This window comes from Alternaria ventricosa, assembly GCF_023758065.1.
Source record: "Alternaria ventricosa strain BMP 2768 chromosome Unknown scaffold_4, whole genome shotgun sequence".
NCBI lineage: Eukaryota > Fungi > Ascomycota > Dothideomycetes > Pleosporales > Pleosporaceae > Alternaria > Alternaria ventricosa.
Genome location: NW_026055684.1, coordinates 749,409 through 770,982, shown reverse-complemented (window position 1 = coordinate 770,982; position 21,574 = coordinate 749,409). Strand labels below are relative to the sequence as shown.

At 53.1% G+C, this 21,574-nt stretch overlaps 7 protein-coding genes and 1 non-coding gene across 8 annotated transcripts; 2 read left to right on the top strand and 6 right to left on the bottom strand.

Annotated features, from left to right (window-relative positions):
- Nucleotides 1-701: 701 nt before the first annotated feature.
- Nucleotides 702-2,240, bottom strand: J4E93_002937 (uncharacterized protein; the record flags this gene model as incomplete). Its single annotated transcript, XM_049340877.1, has 1 exon — nucleotides 702-2,240. One exon carries the CDS (start codon nucleotides 2,238-2,240, stop codon nucleotides 702-704), a length of 1,539 nt encoding a protein of 512 aa, XP_049201759.1.
- Nucleotides 2,241-3,113: 873 nt separating this feature from the next.
- Nucleotides 3,114-4,748, top strand: J4E93_002936 (uncharacterized protein; the record flags this gene model as incomplete). Its single annotated transcript, XM_049340876.1, has 1 exon — nucleotides 3,114-4,748. The coding sequence occupies one exon, from the start codon at nucleotides 3,114-3,116 to the stop codon at nucleotides 4,746-4,748; it is 1,635 nt and encodes a 544-aa protein (XP_049201758.1).
- Nucleotides 4,749-4,843: 95 nt separating this feature from the next.
- Nucleotides 4,844-5,962, bottom strand: J4E93_002935 (uncharacterized protein; the record flags this gene model as incomplete). Its single annotated transcript, XM_049340875.1, has 1 exon — nucleotides 4,844-5,962. One exon carries the CDS (start codon nucleotides 5,960-5,962, stop codon nucleotides 4,844-4,846), a length of 1,119 nt encoding a protein of 372 aa, XP_049201757.1.
- A 692-nt stretch (nucleotides 5,963-6,654) lies between these two features.
- Nucleotides 6,655-7,501, bottom strand: J4E93_002934 (uncharacterized protein; the record flags this gene model as incomplete). The annotated part of the gene is made up of 2 exons (XM_049340874.1): nucleotides 6,655-6,935; nucleotides 6,985-7,501. 2 exons carry the CDS (start codon nucleotides 7,499-7,501, stop codon nucleotides 6,655-6,657), a joined length of 798 nt encoding a protein of 265 aa, XP_049201756.1.
- A 2,461-nt stretch (nucleotides 7,502-9,962) lies between these two features.
- On the bottom strand, nucleotides 9,963-13,517 carry J4E93_002933 (uncharacterized protein; the record flags this gene model as incomplete). The annotated part of the gene is made up of 1 exon (XM_049340873.1): nucleotides 9,963-13,517. One exon carries the CDS (start codon nucleotides 13,515-13,517, stop codon nucleotides 9,963-9,965), a length of 3,555 nt encoding a protein of 1,184 aa, XP_049201755.1.
- Nucleotides 13,518-14,525: 1,008 nt separating this feature from the next.
- J4E93_002932 lies at nucleotides 14,526-14,623 on the bottom strand. The gene has a single exon. It is a non-coding gene; the product is annotated as a tRNA-Val (tRNA).
- A 2,375-nt stretch (nucleotides 14,624-16,998) lies between these two features.
- On the top strand, nucleotides 16,999-17,622 carry J4E93_002931 (uncharacterized protein; the record flags this gene model as incomplete). Its single annotated transcript, XM_049340872.1, has 2 exons — nucleotides 16,999-17,200; nucleotides 17,279-17,622. 2 exons carry the CDS (start codon nucleotides 16,999-17,001, stop codon nucleotides 17,620-17,622), a joined length of 546 nt encoding a protein of 181 aa, XP_049201754.1.
- A 1,026-nt stretch (nucleotides 17,623-18,648) lies between these two features.
- On the bottom strand, nucleotides 18,649-20,650 carry J4E93_002930 (uncharacterized protein; the record flags this gene model as incomplete). Its single annotated transcript, XM_049340871.1, has 4 exons — nucleotides 18,649-19,403; nucleotides 19,454-20,188; nucleotides 20,246-20,376; nucleotides 20,433-20,650. The coding sequence occupies 4 exons, from the start codon at nucleotides 20,648-20,650 to the stop codon at nucleotides 18,649-18,651; spliced, it is 1,839 nt and encodes a 612-aa protein (XP_049201753.1).
- Nucleotides 20,651-21,574: the final 924 nt, after the last annotated feature.

Here is a 21,574-nt window from a genome sequence, read left to right as displayed (position 1 = left end):
TTACCTCTGCGCGAGCAACGGTACCTGCTTTCCATCAAGTTGGTGTACGCGTTCTGTTGGTTGCACATCCACAGGTGCTGATAACTGGTTGGTGAAAGGTAAACGCGTCGAATGTACCGCGCAGAGCGTATATGCGACCCATCCGAGTTGGATTCCGATGGCACGCCATATGCGCATTATGGAGTTTCGCACGAGCGCAGAACTTTGAAGGTCTTGGCGTCAAAGCAGCTCGAAGCATAAAGTAGGGTTTTGAAGTAGCGCGGATATGCGACCCAGAACTCAAAGGAGGTGATAAGGCAACCTGGGCGATGCGCCTTGCATGTTTCGAGAAGCCAACTGCTTGTATAACACGGCGCACGCAGCTTGAGGTACCCGTGACGAATACCCCGCTACCGACCACCTGGGGATCGACCGGACTAGACTAGCTGGTGTCTGCCATCGCAACCATCGATCTTGACTAGAAATGGTCTGTGAGATCCCAGCAGTAGATTGCTTCTTCGCATGGGGATCCGACTGACGCGTGAGAAGCGAGTGTCACGGCAGGTGCACTCCAGGATATGGGGTTGTAATGTGGTGTAACTACCACCCAGGTTACGTTCCGCCTGCATGCTAGTAATCCGTTGCGGGCACTTTTTCCCCGGTCGCACATTCGCATTTGTTATTTCGCACATTAATACTCTGTCTTTGGCCGCTGCAAATCCTCAAGCGATCAAGATGTCGTTGCCCAGGTCTTTAACTTCTTCCACCCAACAGTTGCCGGCACCAGGGCCAGCTGAGTCTTTGAAACGCCAAATGGCCTCCAACACGCGCTTTGACGTATGAAGGTAGCCCCAGAACATTTGACCATAAAGTTCATCCAGTGTGTTCATGATCCACTCGCGTTGACTAGGGTCCTCCGACTCGGCGCCGGCAAGGAACAACGGCCAGCAGATTGATTTGAAGAGTGCGTCTCCAGGCTCAAGATGCGAAATATGATTAACGACGTCGTCGGCGAGAGCGGTGAGGCTGACGAGAGCTGTGCCACTTGCTGGATCGAGAAGAGGGTTTGTGGAAGGCAGTACGCGAGCGAGATAGATGCAGACTGCCGATCGATGTGCCGAAGCTATTCGAATCCGTTTTTGTATATCGTCGAAAGGCGATGCACGCTCAAACTCAAAAGACCATGCAATGGGATCGAAGTCGAGCGCGCGTTGCAGGAGTACACCCACCTGCTCTTGGAGATATATGGGCGTGGTGGTCTCAGAAGGCGACCCATGACTATCGGGCAACGCGAACGATTCGAGCATTACACGTAACAACGGTCCAGGACAAGAGAGGTAGTTATTCGTCTCCGCGTACCGAAGAATCGGGTCCAACTCGATGGTTTCCGGGATCAACGCGGGAAGCGTCGTGAAGCTGAAAGTCGATCCGAGGATATGAAATACGAGGAAGTCTGAAAGAATCGTCTGGCGAAGTCTACTCATCGGTCGCTGTATATACTCTGGTTCACCCAGAAGTTTGATGAGCTTCAGCGCACCGTCCATATGCACTTTCCACTTATCTCTACCCGACTCTACCAGAGCATAGTTGACAAACAGCAGGATAGTGATCAATATGAGGTCAATGTTCGAGGTGTTCACACAAGTCACGCTCTTCGCGAGTAAGGAGAGCGCTTGCTGCTTTGCCACGAGTGCGTCTCTATAGGACGACTTCAGCGGACCTCCAAATCGGCTCACAGCTTGGTAATAGGCCATCACGGTCGGGCTCCGCTCGCCTTGGTAAGCCGACTGGCCCATGGGGTTGCGGGTAATATTGAAGACGTGAAACGCCGAGTTGGCGACGATGATCTGCAAGAGCAGCGGGTAGGCAGACGTCGCGGGGATAAGGTCGCGGATGGGATTCTGCCCAGGCTCATCGTACACAACCATGACTTCGCACAGCTGTGTTGCAAAGTGGTAGAGATAGTATCGCGAGTTGCGATCGAGATCGTTGACCAAAGGGTCTGTCATCTGTCGGTGCACGCCAGCAGTCATCGCCATCGTCTGATCTTGTTCCACTGCCGACATCCGGGCAAATTCCGCTACCGATCCTGCGGGTACGATTTCATATTCGGTTTCGGGGTATTGGTGTTGTTGCGATGAGCCCTCGTGCTCCCAAACCAACCTCGGCGGTACGTCGTGAGTCTTGGCTGCCCCTTCCGTCGCAGCTGCAACACCACCAGCATCGTGCTCCATCTTCTCCTCATACCCCTTGCCCATCATCTTGCCCCGGCTCGCAACCCCGCGATTCCACACAAACAACTTGCCATAACCCAGACATTCCGTCCCGGCTGACAAACATTTCTGGCAGCTTGGCAGCGACCGGTCGCACCTCCATCGTCGCTTCCGGCAATTGTGGCACGCTTTGGTCGGAAGATTGAAGGGCGTCACGCTCATTGGATGGTCGCCATGCGAGATGTGTAGACGGTTGACTGTATTGAGGTGCGTGAGGTTTGGTGGGGTGGAGATCTTTCGCGTTGCTTGTGGCGGTCGAAGGGTCGGGTTCACTGGGTTACTAACGCCCTCAAGACTGATGTGGATGCAGGATTTCGTCACACCTGGCGGACTGCAGCTACAGAAACCGATGTTGACCGAGTGCGCAGCCCGAAGATGAAGCAAGCAAATCGCATGTCTCCGGGCGCTGACAAAGACGGGTTTAGGAGGGGAATTGCGCGCATGGTTCGCTTGACTTGCCGTTCGCCCCAGACCTCGATAGATCCGTCTAGGCTCGATGCAGCAGCCAAGACTCAATCTTTGCATCGACGGTCCACATCGTGACGGCTTTATGCTCAGACGTCACAGTCACCGCTAGGATTTGCCCTTGGCTGTATGCTCTGAGCCTCAGCACCCGAGTAAATGTCTTCGATTACACATAGCAACAATGTCCGCGGTCATTGCGGAGTCCGAAAACAACGTATAGAAAGAGTGAGACTTTGATGGAATTGGGTAGTCTTGTTCAGAGTTTTTGTCATATCGATTCATACCATCTCATCTCTCCTAGCGTGGCTGGGCAACTCGAAGACAAAACATCTAGATGGCTTTACGTTGACTTTTACAACATCCAATACCAGTAAGCCCATCACGGGAAACAATACAATGCCCAACAACCCGATGGAGACTACCGCACATACCCCAAGCGACGCGAACCCATCCCCCGATCCAGCCCCCATGCTAGAGAAGGTCGAAGAGGGAAGTCCACCACAACATGGCGCCTCATACAGCCCATCCGACATCGAGCGGCTCGGCCGCGAACGCCCCTCAGCCTTCCGCTCCCTACCTCACGAGCTAGGTTTCTGCTTCGCCCTGTTGGGATCTATGTTCGTAGCGGAGTACATGATCTCCGGCTTCAACATCCTGCTCCCCGACCTGACCTCCGCCCTCGATATCCCATCCAACGCGCAAACATGGCCAGCTTCCGTCTTCTCACTGGTGACGGGAGCCTTTCTACTGCCTTTCGGCCGACTGTCTGATATGTTTGGAGGATACATTGTCTTCAACATCGGGTTAGCTTGGTTCTTGATCTGGTCAATCATAGCCGGCTTCTCACAAAACTATGTCATGCTCATCGTATGTCGAGCGCTACAGGGTTTCGGTCCTGCGGCTTTCTTGCCTAGCGGTATCATGCTGCTGGGTTCTATCTACCGTCCTGGGCCGCGCAAGAACCTCGTCTTCAGCTTATACGGTGCTTTTGCGCCGGTTGGTTTCTTCACTGGTATCTTCTTCGCTGGTGTCGCTGCACAGTTTATGAGTTGGGGCTGGTTCTTCTGGATTGGATCGATCATCCTCGCTATCGTGGCCGTTGCGTCGTACCTTTGCATTCCCAACCCGAGAGAAGAAAAGGAGAAGGCGAAACAGGAAGGAAAGGGTGTGAAGATGGATTGGTGGGGCACAGCGACTGTAGTCCCGGGTTTGGTTCTGGTCGTTTTTGCGCTCACGGATGGAAGCCATGCACCACAAGGATGGGCGACACCTTACATTCCCGTCACCTTCGTCATCGGTTGGATTTTCCTGGGTGTATTCGTTTACATCGAAGGCTGGGTCGCTGAACAGCCTCTCCTACCCCCTGACCTATTCCGTGTCAAGGGTATGAAGCCACTTGCCCTTGCGCTATTCTTCCAATACGGCACCTTTGGAATCTTCATCTTCTATGCGAGCTTCTACATCGAACAGGTCGCTGGCGCTAGTCCGCTGCTTACTGCCGCATGGTTTACACCCATGTGCGTTGGTGGACTGATCTTAGCGACTGTCGGCGGCCTGATTCTGCACCTCCTACCAGGCCGCATCCTCCTTCTCATCAGCGGTACCGCGTACATCCTATCGACGCTTCTCTTCGCCATCCTCCCTGTTGACTTCAATTACTGGGCCTACATCTTCCCCGCTATGATCTGCGCTACACTCGGTATCGACATCACCTACAACGTCGCCAACATCTTCATCACAACTTCGCTACCAAAAGCGCGTCAAGGGCTAGCGGGATCTTTCATGAACTCCTTGTTGTTCTTAGGTATCGCCGTCTTCCTTTCGTTTGCAGACCTCGCAGTCAGCGAAACGGAGGAGAGGGGACGAAGGGGGAGTTACAAGGTGGCCTTTTGGCTTGCGACTGCACTCGCAGGGGCAGGATTGATAATTATGTTCTTGGGCGTTAAGATTGGAAAAGCGAAAAGTGATTTGACTCTTGATGAGAGGCAAGAACTGGAGAATGAGCTGGTGAGAAGGAACACGAACGAGTAAAGTGACCTTGTAGTTTTCTATCACCACTACTCTAGCGCTGGAAACTAGAGTCGACATCGTCGCGCAAATTTTGAAATCCATCACCACGATACCCATCAACGACCGATCTCCTCTTCACCTGGTGCCGCAGTCTTATACGCCTTACGATATATCGACGACGCCATCACACGCGGAAGTCCTTCGCTCATGGCATTATCGTCATGTACAAGGCGGTTTCGCACTTCATGCACGTTCCCGCCACTCGGTATACCGCGCTTTCGGCAGAGCGCTGCTGCCCTGTAGTAATCGAGATCGGTGTAGTCTGAGTTACCGTGTAGAGGCTGTAGTGGTACAACGGTGCGAGCTTGCATTGAGCGCTGGGTCGACAATCGTGAAGGGGATATGGAGATCAAGATCGCTTGGTCGAGTGCAATCCCAGAATGTAGATCGGGCTCTGCTCGGCTTAGGCGTTTGCGCGTGGGGCTGCTGAAGGATGTCGCTGTAGACGGGGCGGCAGATGGTAGGAGATCCGGGGTGTATTGGAATTGCGCTATTCGTTGCTCGAATGATGGTATGGTTGCAGCTGGCAGAGTTTCTCTGATAGGTGAAATCGCGAAGTGCTTCGAAGCGTTGGCTACAGATGTTCGTGTGTTTTCCTTCTGGTGATGATCGGTACAGCGCCCGTGTCCTGTGATTGTGGGAGATGCAGAACCGTCGGATGAACTGTCATCTATCTCGCTGGTGTCGCCGATGTGTTCACCTCGCGTAGCGGCTCCTGGCATCCCATGTTGTCGGTGGGTACCTTGAGTGCGCGGCAGTAAGTCCCTGCCGTCATCATCAATCCGAGGTCCGGTTGGTTGACCCCAGAGATCGATGCGTCCCGCCCGGTAGTCTTCCAAAACCCTATTTTGTGCCTCGTCTCTGCTTCTCCGGTGTTTCATAGCAGTCTGTATAGCTGGTATCTCGTCGGCGTCCTCGCCCGTGTAGTCTGGATGAGCCGCGAGGTAGTCTGTTGTATATCTGACGCTGTGTACGTCGGGTTTGTGGTTGGCTTTCGATAGCTCTGCGACCATGTGCTCGTCGATCACACCGGCGTTCCATAGGTGTTGAGCATGTGCGGATAGCATGGCTTTCTCAGTCGCTGCGTGGCTGTCACCATAGACAGAGCGACTTCGCTCGACCAGCGTCTCTGGCGCGGCTTCCAGTGTCGGTTTGAGCTTCTTCTTAGGCGGCATTGTTCTAGGGAGAGATAGAGGGAAGGCTGATCCCGATCCGAGTGCGCGTGTGGCCTGGCTTGCCGTGTCCGTGATGATCAACTGCCGGCAAGCGACGTGAGTTCGGGAAACAAACAGGAACGCTGCATGTGGAAAAGTAGCAGCGAAATGACGTAGCGGGACAAGAATTGTGCAGGAGTGAAAGGGTCGCGTCCCCGAAGTTCCAAAGTTGTTTGAGCAACATGTTAGACACAATAACAATGGAGAACCATTCTGTCCACACTAAATGACGACAAGTTTTTTTGTATTCAAAATGCTCGGCTAAGCTTCATTGATGCCGAAATCGACGTTGAATAGTGGCAGTGGTGGATAGTGCAATATACGCTGCTGGTGTGTAGTGTTCATGGCTTCAACATTTGAATCTACACGGCCCCCAGGATCGCCGAACATGTCACAGGGTTAGTGAGTATGCGTACAAAATCCAAGCGGCCATAGCTACGAAGAAGTGAGTGTCCACGGAGTGTGACAATGATGCTGATTAGACATGGCTATCGAACGGAAGACAGGCCGACTTTCGTCGACGCGACTAACGCTTGCCTTAATGAGACTAAATCGAACGCGTCGCGTGCGCCAACCCGGGCCTCCACCAATTGCCACAGGTCTCGCATTTTATTTTGGCTGTTCTGGCCTCGCTGAGCGATAGGGTATTCAAATCACTCCAAAAAACTGCCTCGAGTCTTGGCAAGTACTTCGTCGTAGTAGCTCTGGAATGCCAGCCATCCCTTCTCAGGCGTCCCAACCTGCTTGTATGTCTCGGCAGCCTCGCTGTCCGGTATGATCTTGGGCTTGTGTCCACTTCCAGCGGCCGCTGCATCTACGAGGAGTTGTGCTTGACACGTCTTGTCGAGGGAGAGGAACCAGAAAGCTGCTTCGTCGACGGACTTGCCCACGGTGAGGATGCCGTGGTTCTGGAGGATAGCCGCTTTGCCGTCGCCTGCGCAAGTGATCAGCAGCGTGGAGTATGAATGTAGACGGGGTCATACCTAAGGCATCCGCAATCCTCTCGCCCTCTTCGCTGGCCAGCACGACTCCGCCAAATTGGTTGTATACGCCGTGGCTCTTGTAAAAGCGGATGCTATCCTGAGTGATCATGTCCAGTTCCCTACCAAAGGCGCTAAATGCCTTGCCATATACGCTATGCGCATGACACGCTGCATGTACGTCTGGCCGTCGCTTGTGTATGGCGCTGTGGATAGCAAAAGCCGCCGCATTGATGGGCTGGTCACCTTGCACCACCTCGCCTTCCTCATTCACCAGTATCAGGTCCGACACGCGTATCAGGGAGAAATGCGCCGACAATGGGTTGAGCCAGAAATGGTCGGTGAGTATTGGGTCGCGCACGCTGATATGGCCGGCGACACCTTCGTCGAACCCGCGCGATGCAAAGATGCGATAGGCAGCCGCGAGATGCTGTTTACGGTAGAGGCGTTCGTCTTCGGGGCGTTCAAAGGCTGGGTATTTGCGGACTTTGAGGGCCTTGCCCGACTTGGTCCGGCCCATAGCTGCTACTGTCTGGTTGTCATTGCTTTCGGCGTGATCGACCCGCGTGCCTGCCGCAACGGACGCGTGCAGGTTCTTGGACGATGTTGTGAGCGCCCGAGTAATACGTCGTGGATAGAGCCATTGGGGGCGCCGTGTGAATGACCCTGCGACCCGCACAAGTGACGAAGGAAGAAGGCGAGCTGTAGACATGGTCAGTGCGGTAGGTTAGCAATCTATGCAGTAGAAGAGTACAACGGCTTCCCCGCCGGGTATGACATGACGGATAGTTCGCTGCGCACCCCTGGGAGTCACTGGACGCGATTGGTGAGCTTCGCAAGAGAGGAGAAGATGGGCATCGGAGGTTAGGCCGAGGCTTCATGGGAGATGACATAAGCGGAACTCGCTGACTCTCCAACACCAGAGCATTGTCGACTCTCGACTACCTCGATAGACTGACATTGCTGAAGTCGCCTCACAGCCATCTGTGCGTTTATCTCTTGCAAACAATACGCATTCTTCCGGATGGCACTGGAGAAGAATATGGACGCGACAAAGTGCAAAGCGCCCGTCCATCGGAATGCCACCAAATGACATAGAGGATGACCGCGGAGACAACTGTTGTTTCTGTCACCGACCTGTTGTCTCCCATCTACAATGTCTCACTAACTGGATTATATCAAGTCTAGGTTTGTCAAGCTGTTATGAGATGAGCGTAGTAAACCCTTCTGCGCCTGCCCTTTCACTCCCAGTCGCGGCCGCGCCTATCGCACAACAACACGCCACAGCTCTACTCCTTCCCTTCTCACCCGCTCACTCACCGCACAAATTCCCTCGCCTCCAGGCAGTCGGGCCCACTTCTATCTCGGACTTGCGCCTGCGCACTATATAATTCCGCCTGCCCCTGCCCTCATCAACGCCCTGCCACGCTTCCACCTCCAACAGCAACCCGAAAATCAGCGCGATCAACCACGGCCGACATGAAGTGCACCTTCTCCCTCCTCTGGGCCTTCCTCGCGCTTCTCGCGCTTTCTATCGCAGCCCCGGACGCCATCGACGCTCAAGAAGTGTCGACTCTTCCTACTTCTTCCGTGCAAACAATTCCCCAAGAATCATCGATTCTTGGTACTTCTCCCGCCTCCGCTAGTTCCCAGATATCATCAGAGGATATCCCGTCCGAAGACGATTTGCTCGCCGAGCTCCACGGCTTTACTAGCGCAAACACAACGTTGTCGACTGCCAGCTCCGACGTTCACGTTGCCGATGTCGAGGAACAGTGGAAGCATCTCAAAGGCTGGTATCGTGTTGATGTTCGTCTCGGCAAGGGAGCTACCCACGCTGGAACTTTCCAACAGGGACGGATGTATGAACGCATCTACTCAATCCTCAAGAAGTGCAAAAAAGGATCTACCATAGACGACTGCTCTATTCGCAATGCGGTTTTCCGGGATGGAGCCAATAATTATCGAACAGACTCGGCGCTCGTTCTCGAGATTGAGCACGAGTACTTCAATCCCGATTTACCAGATCTCCAGGACTTGGGAGTAAGCGTTACCGTACTCTAACTGGTCATATTCAAGGGCTAACACATGTATAGTACCGTATGATGGCTAGCGTGTACCAAAAGATGACTGAAGTACCACGGAACTGCTTCAGAATCGGCGAATTCAAAGACAACAGCGGTGGTGACAGAGACTTGTTCTTTTGCTCCGTCCCGGCCAGAGCGTTGATAGTATACCCGACCAACGGAGGCCCAGTTCAGATGGTTCTCATGATCAAACTGGAATGGGATCACAAAACTTCCGATTGGACCTACGAATGTGATGGTAAATCGGACAAGGGCGTTGCAGAATACGCGACCCAACCATTTCGCAATGGTTTCAATGAAGAAATCGCCAAGATGCACGGATGGAGAGCAGACCGAGTTACCCCCTTCGTCGACTGTTATTCCCTCGGATGCTTCTACTATGATCCGAAAAACGATGGAAAGACATGGGATGAGCAAAATGTGAAATGTACACCGCGACGGGATCCGATAGGGTGTACTAAGGACGAGGGTGGTCCCAAGCCTGAAAACCACTGTCCTCCAAAGTATCCTGGATGATGGAGCATGCTCCACTGAAAGCCACAACACCGTGAAGCTGGCGATCCCACTTCCTTGAATCCGAAAGTGAAGGGGCAGCTTATACTTAGATTTCGAGGTCGAATCGGGCAGTCAAGGGCAGTGGTAGCAGTACTCTTACTGTAGTGTAGTCTCAGATAGCTAATAGCAGTAATGAGAATCTCGTTTGTATCAATGTTGTCATGATCAGGATGCCTCAAAGGTGACTTCTGCCTTGACATAATCAGCTCTACGGGGCTGGCAAACATTGAACAAGCAGAACATATGAGATGAGGTTGGGATGCAAATGGTTTGTGACTTTATGTTATCTCATTGAGTGCATGCATTAATCGTTTCGATAGCAAAGCGGTCTTACACCGCCTAGTCACCTCCCGAGACAAGCAAACTCTGCACATCCACCATACCGTGTCCACGATCGTACAATAGTTTACGCCCACGATGGAGTGGAAACTCCGCAACTACCATGACTGCGATACTCTTTACACCAGCCTTTTCCAGTAGACCTAGCACCGCACAAAGAGTCTCGCCCGTCGACAGTACATCGTCCACGACTACGACCGAGTCGGAGCAGATAATCGCGTTTCGCTCTATCTCGATGCGCTTTCCAATTTTTGCTTTGTTAGGAGCTTGGGAAGAGATATACGATGCGTTTTTCATGGCCGAAATGGTAGGTGGCGGAAGCTTGCCAGCCTCGCGAATGGGTACGAGAGGCAGGTTTACCAGCGATGCTAATGCCGGTGCAAAGACAAAACCACCCACCTCGCAGCAGATAATGGCGTCGATATTGGCCCAGGATCCAGCAAAATGATCTCGTAGCAGTGATGCGCAAAGAGCAAGGCCACCTGGCTGCTGCGAGATTCCGAGTACATGTCGGAACTGGATGCCCGGCTTGGGGAAGTTCGGGATTGAGCGTACCATATCGGCCAGTCGTTGTAGGTCATCATGCATGAAGGGAAGTATGGAGGCCTCGGCAAACTCTCGTATCGCGCCGTTTCCTGGTGTGTCGTTGACGAAGGTCAGATTTGGACGATGTCGCAGAGCTGTAGAGTCAGTCGTCTTCTCGGTGCTTACCCCACGAGCAACCCATGAGGCTTCACTGGTATCAACATGGACTTCGATCACTCTGCTCGCCGCCACTAGATGGGAGAATGATGCGACAGGTGCCTCATCCCTCATCCCCGTGATGAACAGAACATCAACATTCACACTTGCCGCATTGTGGACAACTTCAAGAAAGTGTTCTTCCGGCAGTCGGGGTCGTTCCTGGACTTGTTTCTCGTAGAAGGCTGTCAGCGCTGGACGGTGTTGCTCCTTATATGCACGATCGTCTAGAAGGCGGCGAAAGTCGTTACCAGTCGCGTCGGCGAACTCGCGTTTCGTGACGTCGCTGATGCCTACAGCTTGCGCGCGAAGACCATGCGTTGAAGAAGAAGCATTACCGTTAAGTCCAGAGAAGACCGCGACCCATTCGCCGGCGCAGTAGTCCTTGCCGGCGCTGCGTTCGCCGGTAACAAGAACGATGAGTTTAGGCAACGGGGGCTTCGGCAACGGACAAGCCCACGCCAACACGTTGTGTGGATCCATCAGGCGCTTGAGACGACCGAGGCGCACGGTATTCGGCCCGAACGCCTTCTCCGCCAGCACTGCATCTCGGGGGTCAGGTCCAAGGTCCGCTCCGTACGTGCCCCTGCTTAACGGCAGCAAGCTATCGACTACGTCGTACACCCACTGTACGGAAGCATGCGCATCACGACTGCCATCCTCATCCCGCGGCCACACCCCGGTGACGACGCAAGCGAAATCCCAGTCTCGACACCCGAACGCAGTCGCATCGGCTGCGACCTCGCCAGCTTTCCCGCCGCCATGCAGCAGATGGAGGTAACAGAACGGCGACGGACGAGACTCGACCGCTGAGACTAGGCGTTGAGCGATTTTCGACCTTCCAATGTCCTTGAGGAATACGCAACGCTTGAAAGATGACGTCTTGCCGCCGCCATGTCCCCCGTGCATCTTAGACATGTACATCTCGGCTTCGAACGCTTTTACACCATTCATGATCTTGGTGTCGCTGCTGGTTCCCCACATATCGCCTTCGCGCTTTGACATGTTAGTCATAGGCGATGGGGAAGCTGCATCAGTCAAGGCGAACGTTGTGATCCCAAGCTTGAGTCGTCCATCCTCGCAATACAGGTATGCGTCGGCGGAACAGAACTTGCTGCATCCTTTTGCGACTTTGGCATCAAACTCCCAGAGTCTGCGTTTGGCTTCGGCATTGTCGCTCAGAGGGATTACCCAGTTTCGCGTGGAAAATGAGTGGGCGTGGTAGGCGCGAAGTGTTACGCTAAGTACGATACCAAAGTTCGTGCCGGCACCTTTCAGTGCCCAAAGGATGTCGGTATCATTCTCTAGGCGACGAGCCTCCTTTGGAAGGTACTCGCTTGGCACACGGCCGACATAGAAGATCTCTCCGGAAGCCACACTGATGAGTACGGCGCCGACAATGTTGTCGCAGGTGAGGCCGTGCAGCCTTGTAAGATGGCCTATACCACCCTGTAGCCAGAGTCCGGCTCCAACACTTGGGCGAGATCCTAGAGGTACAGTGAGGTCCCCTTCGAGAGTTCTGCGGATGATATTGACTGTCTTGCATCCAGCACCAGCGACTACAAGTGAAGTGAAGGCAGTTTCTTGGTCCTCTGCACCCCTAACCTTTTTGAGTACATGTATGGAGTCGAAAGCACTCATGTCGATTGCCACCACATTGGATCTGTGGCAATGCGCGCTGTGTCCTCCACCGACAACAGTCAGGCCAAGGCCGTGCTTAAGTGCCCACTGGACGCAATCTTGCACCTTCTCAATAGTATCTGGCCTGACGATGGCGGCGGGGCGTTGTAGACGAGCTTGCTGGTTCTTCACCGGGTTCTCTTCTGGCATCGGACCCACACGCATCTCTAGTTCCTTCACTTTGTCTGCATGGTGATTGAAAGCCAACATGACTTCAGGTGCGGAGAATAGAAGGGTTTCGGGATGGCCGTCGTCACGGCGGGCGAGATCACGACATAGCTTTCGCCAGTGCGCTAGAACAGCGTTGTCTTGGTCGGTGTCTTGCATGGTGAAGCCAGCGACGAAAGATGCGAATAATTCCAGTGTGTCGTCGTCATCTGATACGCCGACGAAACCGGTGGGATAGGAAGCCGTGTGGTGGCAGGCTAAGCCGTCGATGTGAAAAATACCGTCACGACGGAAGACTGCGACGATTCCATCATCGAGGAGCATGTTCAACGCATGCTTGATGAAACGGTCCTGCGGCTTCATACCGTACATGCTGTGACAAAAGAGAACGATGTCGTACTTCTCGATATCGGCACTACCCGGCGTGTCGCCGTCCGGACCGAAAGGAGTATGGTAGATGACAGGATTACTCTCCAAGCAAGGAAATGGAGCTTTGGAGGTTGTATCCGTCTGCTCATGGTCCCGCAACCAGTCTTCCCGCTTCGAAGCGTAGATGATAGGATCACTCTCCAAGCAAGGAAACGGAGCTCTTGAGGTTGTATCCGTCTTCTCGTGATCCTGCAACCAGTCTTCCAGCTTCAGAGCATACAAGACTTTGGGTTCAAAAGCGTTGTACTTCCCAATCCTCTCTCGCAGGCTTCTATGTAGATGTCCGAGAACGCTCTTGGGGCCCGGACCGATCTCCAGAACTGAGATCAACTTGTCTGACTGGTGTAGAGGAGATAGGAGGTAGGATAGCTCTGGGATGATGAAGTCGCGGTAGATCGCCCAACCGGGTCCTTGCACGAAGGTTTCGAAACCCGCGGCGTATTGTTCGTCGGTCAAGGGCTCCCTTGGAGAGTTGACGGAGGTTTTGGTGTTAGCGACTCGCTTCAAGGCTCGCTCTAAAGTGTTGATCGTAGCCATGATGGCTGATGGTGATGCACGAGTACTCTGGAGATCTTTGCAATGCCAGTATCAAGACGAAATGAGGCTGAGTTGAATTGTGAATGCTACTCGACCAGCCGGGAAGCAGATAGGCTTTGTGTGGACTGCATTGTTTGTGATCATAGTGGTCGCAGTGGCAATGCACGCGTCTGCCCTGCTTTGATGCACGTATCCGCCCGTCGGAGGCAGACGACACCGGCAATGCACGTCTACTAAATGTAGAAAGATGCTTGACTACCTTGGCTACTGTAACGTGTATGGATTGGACGTATCGCTGTATGTTGAATCTGGTACCCGATAGGTCAAGGTGAACGTGTCTTTCGCACAGAATCTCACAGGTTGTGATCTATCCGATTTTGCACTCTACGTACTACGTAAAACAATTAGCAAACACTTGAAGAGTACCAAGACCAACAAAACGCTGCGCTCAAGATCTCGAGATGTACAAACCCCATGACTGTGCAATTGGCCGTGTAGTATGCTTTGTGCTACGAACAAGGGGTCGTTCGTGAAATTGCATAGCTCGGATCCAAAGATTGCTGTTCGGTTTTAGCAGCGATGAAGACTGATAGCGAGAGCTCTCTTAGCCCTCCATCATAGGCAAAAATGTAGAGCCCTCATTCCGAAGCATCAAGTCGGTGACTGACATGAGGCAAGAATTGCTCCACAGCCTTGAGCATACACTAAAAGCATCGTGATCAGCATCTCCTAGAGATAAGGTATCTCCAAAAAAAAAGAGGCGGCTTCGAAGGTGTGATACACCAAAGGTTTTAGATCCAAAGGATCTACTCCAAATATTTTAGATCCAAGGATCTATTCCAAAGCTTTGACCCAAAGGCCAGTACCAAAGGGGTAGGTATTGAAGGGGGGACACAAAGGTTCAACCCTTAAGCCCTCAACACCAAACCGATAACACCAAACTTGACCACAAAGGATCAACTCCAAATCTTTGTACACCGAAGTGACAACTCCAAAGCGTCTGCAGACTGATTCATCGGAGGTTTGAACTCCGGACCTTCAGTGTACTAACAGGCTTTTGAGGGCCTTTGTTAGACTGACGTGATAACCAACTACACCAACGAACCGTTATTGATGAAAGACGGCAAAAATAGTTGCAAAATGTCAGCCACCGTTTTGCCTCTGAGAGATGAGCTCAGCTCCTTCGTAGCAAGCCGTACAGATGCTGGCGATACGATGGAAAAGTTTCTGTGGTGCGGGGCAGATGCTGAACCAGTTTTCTTCCGTCGTGGGTCGAAGTGGTTCGCCCCACCAACGACTACCATGGTGCGATAGAATGGAGTATAGTCGTAATGGGTTCGCTTGACATACGATCGGGTATGCAAACAGGTGTGGCTAGTCCGAGTATGTTTGTGTTGTTCATCGCGAACCTTCAATGAGTTGCCCGACCGAAGTTTAGCATTGGGTCTGTGGGAACACCGATGGACTCGCATTCGTAACTATACGTTTGCTTCTGCTTCAGAGCTGAAGAGAGCTTAGTCGTTCGGAGCGAGTGCTGTCGTGACAGGACTTTGCGTTTGTGGAGGAATCTGCTGCCGCACCAAGCATGCCATTATTGCCTCAGGCATTTTTGCGCGACTTGACGCTACCAAGCTCAATTACCAAGCTCGGCGACAGCTTGGGAACGGGTAGTTACCAGCTAGCAAACAGACAGGCGGGCGGTCTGCATCGCGCGACGCGGTTGGAAGCTACCGTTCGGGTGGGAGCTGTAACGTGGCTTGGTACGGCTGGGCGACCAACGGCTGTTGCTGACGGCGCATCAAGCGAGCGTAGTCGTCATAATGTTGGCTGGTTCGCGTCCGTGATCGCGATAATAGATCGAACAAAATATGGGGTACTCCGCGCGTGGTGTTGAGCTTGCGTGTGGTTGTTGGGGCTGTAGCTGTTCGGGACGCGTCCACGCGTGCCCAGAAGATCGCGGAGCGGGATTAGCAACGCCGACAGTAACAAACCTCCGTGCCCCTACGTCTTCCTCATCGTTCACTCTTCACCATGAGTCCAGAATTCATGCCGCTGGAGAAGCCAAGCTGCGCGTAAAATTACAGCCAAGAACAAATCGATCGACTCCAGCGCATCTAGGCTGTGGGCTGCAGCACAGTCCCGCTCGAGCAAGCACACGTCAGCTGCACGCGCACCGTTCCTCACGACAAGTACCATGACAAGCAGCGTTCCGAGACTGACGCTGTGCTTCCTGCATGAGTCTGGAGACGATGCGAATCCAGCGACGTCCCCGCCGGCCAAGACATCGATTTGTCGCACCTCCGTAGGAGTTCCAGCCACGGGGTAGCGCACTAAGGCCGATCTGGAAACCACAGCCTAAAAGCAGACCACATCTCAAACCTCACATCGCGTCTCTAAGGCTGCGACCCCGGCACTTGGCTCCGCTCAGGTATTTACAACTCCACTTGTTCAAGACGCCAAGTGTTGCGATCAAGGCTTGCCCCTTCCAAGCTCATCGCCGAGCCCTGTCAGTCTGGCCCCTTTGCCCCAGACGAACGCTGTGGAGGAGGTCTGCCTAAGGGTCGCATCTTGCTTGTGCGCGCCTGAAAATCCGGCGATCGATGCTCATTGAGGTAGACAACCCCTCGATTCGCCCCTTCGGCCACCTCCTGTATACCGCCGCTACTTGGCAAGTCAGCCTGAACGAGAAGCTATAGGCTTGGTGCTCTAAGCATTACCCAGTCTCCTTCTATCGCTGTCAGGGCTTTAGATTTGGGCTTGGCCAGACTTCAAGCAGTCAAAAGGATTTATGTGGTACGCGTCAGTGTTCGGAAGATCAGTACTCCAAGACCCATTATTGGGCCCCAGTGTGACAAGTGCATCGTTCACTCAACATGGAGTTGACCTCATGTGCCTCAGGCAGATCGCTCTCCACGTGCACTCGAGGAGGAACTCATCCATGACTACGTTGAGGCCTGGACTAATCACACGGCTCAGGACCGCGGTCACTGGCCCACTTGCAGTACCAGAACCATGCATTAGCCCCGGTAACTAAGGACGCTCCCCAGGCTTATCCGACCTTGGCTCCGCATCACAAAAGTTTTGACCCAACATCAAACAGCGGGAGAAGCTTGGCATGGCCATCGACGGCAAAGCTCTGCCATGGTATGCTTGCCGCTACTTGGCGTAGCCTCAAGAAAGTTTCATGCCTTGACAGTTGCGGTTAATTCATCTTGGCGGGTAACGACGGTGGGCCTGCGATACCATGACTATGGAGACTATGGAGACTCAGTGGTTTGCGTATAAGAAGACAGTAAACCCACTTCTTCTATTCTCCAGTCCGGTCACTCACTTCATTTCACTACCAACTAGTATTCACTTCTGTCGCCGGGCGACTTCTATCACTTAGTACATTTTTTGATCATCTAATCGTTCATCGAACCTCAATCATCCACCACTACCTTACCACCTAATCGAAAGATCCAACCACCCAACCGACAAGATGCTTCCTCAACACGTTCTCTTCGCGCTCGTCGCCACTGTCGCTGCCGTCCCCCTTAACATCAACTTGGGTGCCTACTCGCCTGCCCTGGTAGTCGGTGATGGAGAGATCTCGCTGGGATCAACAGAATCAGCTTCAGAGTTGATGTCTACGCTCGCTTCGGGAGCCGCAGCCAACGCCGGTGGGGAGGGCGCCGCACAAGGTCAGCAAGAACAACCGGCCGCCGAACAGCCCGCAGCTGAAGGCGAGCAAGCTCAAGAACAACCAGCTGAAGGAGAAGCAGCTAAACGATCCAACCTTCGCCGCGCCGTCAACGACATCATCAGCAAGCGTGCCCCCGTCGAGCCCAAGATGGCAGCCGTCGAGGAGGCCATGCAATGGATCAAGCGCGACCTCGCTGGCTTCAACGCTGCTCTCGGCTACGCCAAGGAGGCCCAGAAGGACATGCCCAAGGTCGAGATGGGCACTGAGAACGCCGGTGTCGGTCTTCTCGTCAACCCCGGTGTCAACGTTCCCAAGGACTCTGCTGCCGCTGGCGCCCCTGCTGAGAAGCGCAAGCGCGATGAGGTCGTCGAGGAGGAGGACGCACCCAAGATGACCCTAGTCGCCATCACCGAAGTTTGAGCACTATACCCGACTTTGCATTTCAGCTAGCACATTCTTCCTCCAAAAGACATGACGCGCCATGGGAGGAGGAGTGATACACGACAGTCATGTCACAAGCTCGATCTTGTATTTTCCGAGCGCGAGTTTTCTTTTCAGCAAGCATCAGCAGGATCACGCGTACTGCGGACCGGAAGATGAGGAGTTTTGGATAACGGTATTGATGGATGGATGGACGAACAAGGCAATGGAAGATGAGATAAAACGTCGCAAGATTTCAATAAAGTACTATTTGATCAGCCCTCAGTTCCAACATGTGTTCTCACTAACACAACAGCATCCCATCTTCTGCAATTCGCAAGCCGAGAGTCCACTGTTCTCTTGGTTCTAACCCAGTTGCTTGGATTCCGCCGCTTCACGACTCATTCCACTGACACCCATTGACATTGCATCCGCATCTCCCGCCTTGGACGTTTTACTCTCGTCGCCTAAAGAATCCGCAAAGAATACCGACCTCTAGTCTCAAGTCGCATTAAAGTCTCAGTAACGTAGCTTACAGCTCTTGGCAACGCTGCGGGTTCAGGGTCCAGGGTCCCGGGTGCGGAGCGTGAAACACTACCCTGTCGCGTGGTCTGTGCGGTCGGAATGGCCTGGCGAGGCCGCCGGTGGGCTGAAGGAAAACTTCGGTTGCGTCGATGCTGAACATTTCGATTGTGTTATTGAGTCTGTGGACTGTGAAGATTGTACAGTTTGACTGTGGAATGTGCTGGCAGATCTTCGCGGTTTTACTGAGGTAGTTGGCTTGAATCGTGTGGAAGTCGCAACTCAAACAGTTTGGCATAGACATTCGGAACTGTTCGCCGAGGCAATGAGAAGAGCGGAATCAGTAATCAGATGTGTGCGATGCATAGCACGGAGTGCCTTTGTCTTGGATGCGTTTCCGCTTCTTCGGTGCTCGCTCTCTAGGACTCTACAAAGCATGCTAGTCGAAAGCAATTGATTTAGATATACTCGCGTTGTCAAAATGACATGCCAGCACGTACGTGCCTACCGCTTCCAGAATCGCCAACCCTTCGCTTTCTCCCTCTTCTCAGCACTACCGATAACATTGCCAACGACCTTCTGATCCATCTGATCCAACTTATAGTTCTTGAGACAAAACGTCAACGGCACGATGGGCGCTGCGCAACAAAGAGCTCCAATGAGTAGGTACCGCATCGTTTCTTGGTACGCCTGATTGATAGCAATACGGACGGGGGATCCGGCAGGGTAGGTAACGTAATCTGCTGCGACTACGAGACTGCCGTAGATGGTCGAATAATCCGCCACGTTCTCCGCGGGAAGGTACTGCTGTAGTTTAGCGGGGATGTATGTTGACCATATGGCGCCTGAGATTGCTGATCCTACTGCGCCACCGACTTCCAGGATGGTTAGCCAGACTGTTGTGGCGGCTGCGACTTGTTGATGGGAGGCTGATGCTTGGACAGCGAGTTGGACAGGGACGTTCAGGAAGCCTCCGCCTATTCCAATGGCGATTTGGGTGCCAACGAGGGTACCAGTAGAAGCGTCTTCGGTTCGGTATGCCAACATAAGGCCCATGCCCATCAGGTAGATGGCTGCGCCCAAAGTTGTGTAGTACTTGTAGTGCGCTGTGTACTTGATGAGAAGTGATACTACGATTGATGAGACGGTGGAAGCGAAGGTGAAGGTTCGTGTGATATATCCGGCTGTGGAAGGAGATTGGCCCTGGACAATCTGGAGGTAAGAGCTGAAGTATGGGAAGACCGACATGTAAAATGCCACTGTTTCATTCGTCAGCATCAAGCTATAGTATTGTTTGCATGGTGCTTACTGAAGTAGAAAAACGCGATCAAGACACCGGCGATGATCGTTCTTTCTTTGAAGAGGTTTGGTGGAAAGAATGCCTTTGGTGCCAACTTCTTGCTCGTCTCCCAAAGTGGGAACGCAAGAAGCAGTACGCCGCCAATGACTAGCATGGCAATCATACTTCCATTACTCCACCCACCACTTGCGCCTGGAGCCAGTGTGAGTGGCAACAAAATGAGTGCTATGGCTGCCGCGAACAACAACAGGCCAGATCCATCGATGTCGATCCAGATGTTCTTCAGAACCTGTAGTGTATTGCGCCCGTGGAATGGACTAGGGACATCAAAACCCAAGCTCTTTGCACGTCGCTGGTTCATGAAAAGACTAACAGCCAGTGGGATGAAGCAAACCGGAAGGATGATAGCCCAAATACCGTATCCCCATCTCCAGGTAGTGTTGTTAAGGATCGCTTCTCCTACTTCTGCTCCAGCAAATGTAGTCCAGAGAAAGGGCACGTCGAACAAGGTGGAGAAAAGAGCGCGATTGAGCAGATCCGTAGTATCAGCGACGAAAATCTGTTGCAAAACTCCCAGACCGTTGAAACCAGCTGCCCAGAAGATTTGGGCTCCTGCGAAAGTTTGCACGTTGTTGGATCCAGCTTGCATACAGTACCCGATCGTGTAGAGAAGGATTGTGATGGTAAACGATTCGAGACGTCCAAAGACATCGGCAATCTTTCCCATTGGCGGTTTGATTACCGCTGGAGATGGTTAGTCGCTGCGCTGAGCATGGCGGAAACGAGAAACGAGAAACGTACCGGCTACGACACCCTGCACTACATAGATCGTTGAGACGAGTGAATGCAGCGCAAAGGCACTTGTGGCATATGGCGTCAAAAGACTAGTGACCTGGATCTCCAGAGATGTAACATTGACGATAAGCAGAAGTCTGGACTGGAGTTAGTATAGAGAACCTTTCTGATTAAAGTGATCGTGATGACGTACGTGACGTAAGCGACGATGAGCGAAGTCTTCGTCCACGCCTTGCTCACAGCTTCAATGCGCTTCACACCAGCCTGAGCCGATTCTTCGCTAGAAGTATCATCGCTTGGCGACCGCTCGCGGTTGTAATCGATATCCTTGCCGAAGTTGCCGCGATCAGTCTCGTTGTGAACAACATCGGTCGGGCTTGTCGCCTCTCCAGGCCTCAATGAATGGCGCATGATCGCGTCCAATTCTGCTGGAGGATGTCGAAGTCGCAGTATGCGAGATGCATCCAAGATAACGGCACGGCGGAGGGAACTACTTTATCTGATCGGCCCTGCGTCGCTACATTGCTGATGCGCGCAGGCGGCTGGGCTGCCGTGTCGTGCTATTGGTACACTTATGCCTCGCCAAGTGCAGTGGTGGCATGGCGAAGGCACACACCCACGCGACAGTACCACGAGGAAGTCCGCGGGTCTGTGCAATGACACCATGGCTTGCCCGAGGACCACATACTTGGGTTTGATAGCCTATTACTAGCGATAAGGCAGATCTAATCTGATCCGTTCCAGGCGTTGGATGCTTCTTGGCGTGGAATTGTGGTGTCTTGGAGTTGCCGTGTTACGTCAATGCTCAACCGCGAACGAATTTTCTGCTTGGGGTGGCCTGAATAAATCGACGTTGGCTGTCGGTCACGCCGATGCGCTCACCTCATAAAGTTTTCGGTACTGCTACGTCGTTCGCACTGCAGCTGTCAGCGCCGAATGGGGTTTCATCGCGATCTCAGCGCAGTGCAACGCCGCACGAGGCTGACTGGATACGAATCATGTCTCTTTCCGATGACACCTTCCTTTGCGGTTGCTGCCAGCACAGAGATGAGACTTGTGTAAGTCACAATGAAGTTGCGCTGACGTTCGCGGGATGAATGTTGAGGAGGCTGGGATGAAGCCTGCTGCGAACCCCGACGCGTGCACGTGGCGCGATTTACAGAGAGCGTCTAGCTCTACATGAACGATCTCAACGGGTGCATGCCGCGGCGCAAAACCTTTCACATCAGCAGACGAAAGATGACATTACGAGCACTGGTTCTGAGCGGGAGTAACGAACAATAGCGGATTAACCTGCTTCACCCAGGCCAATCTATCGATCACCGCATCTGCAAC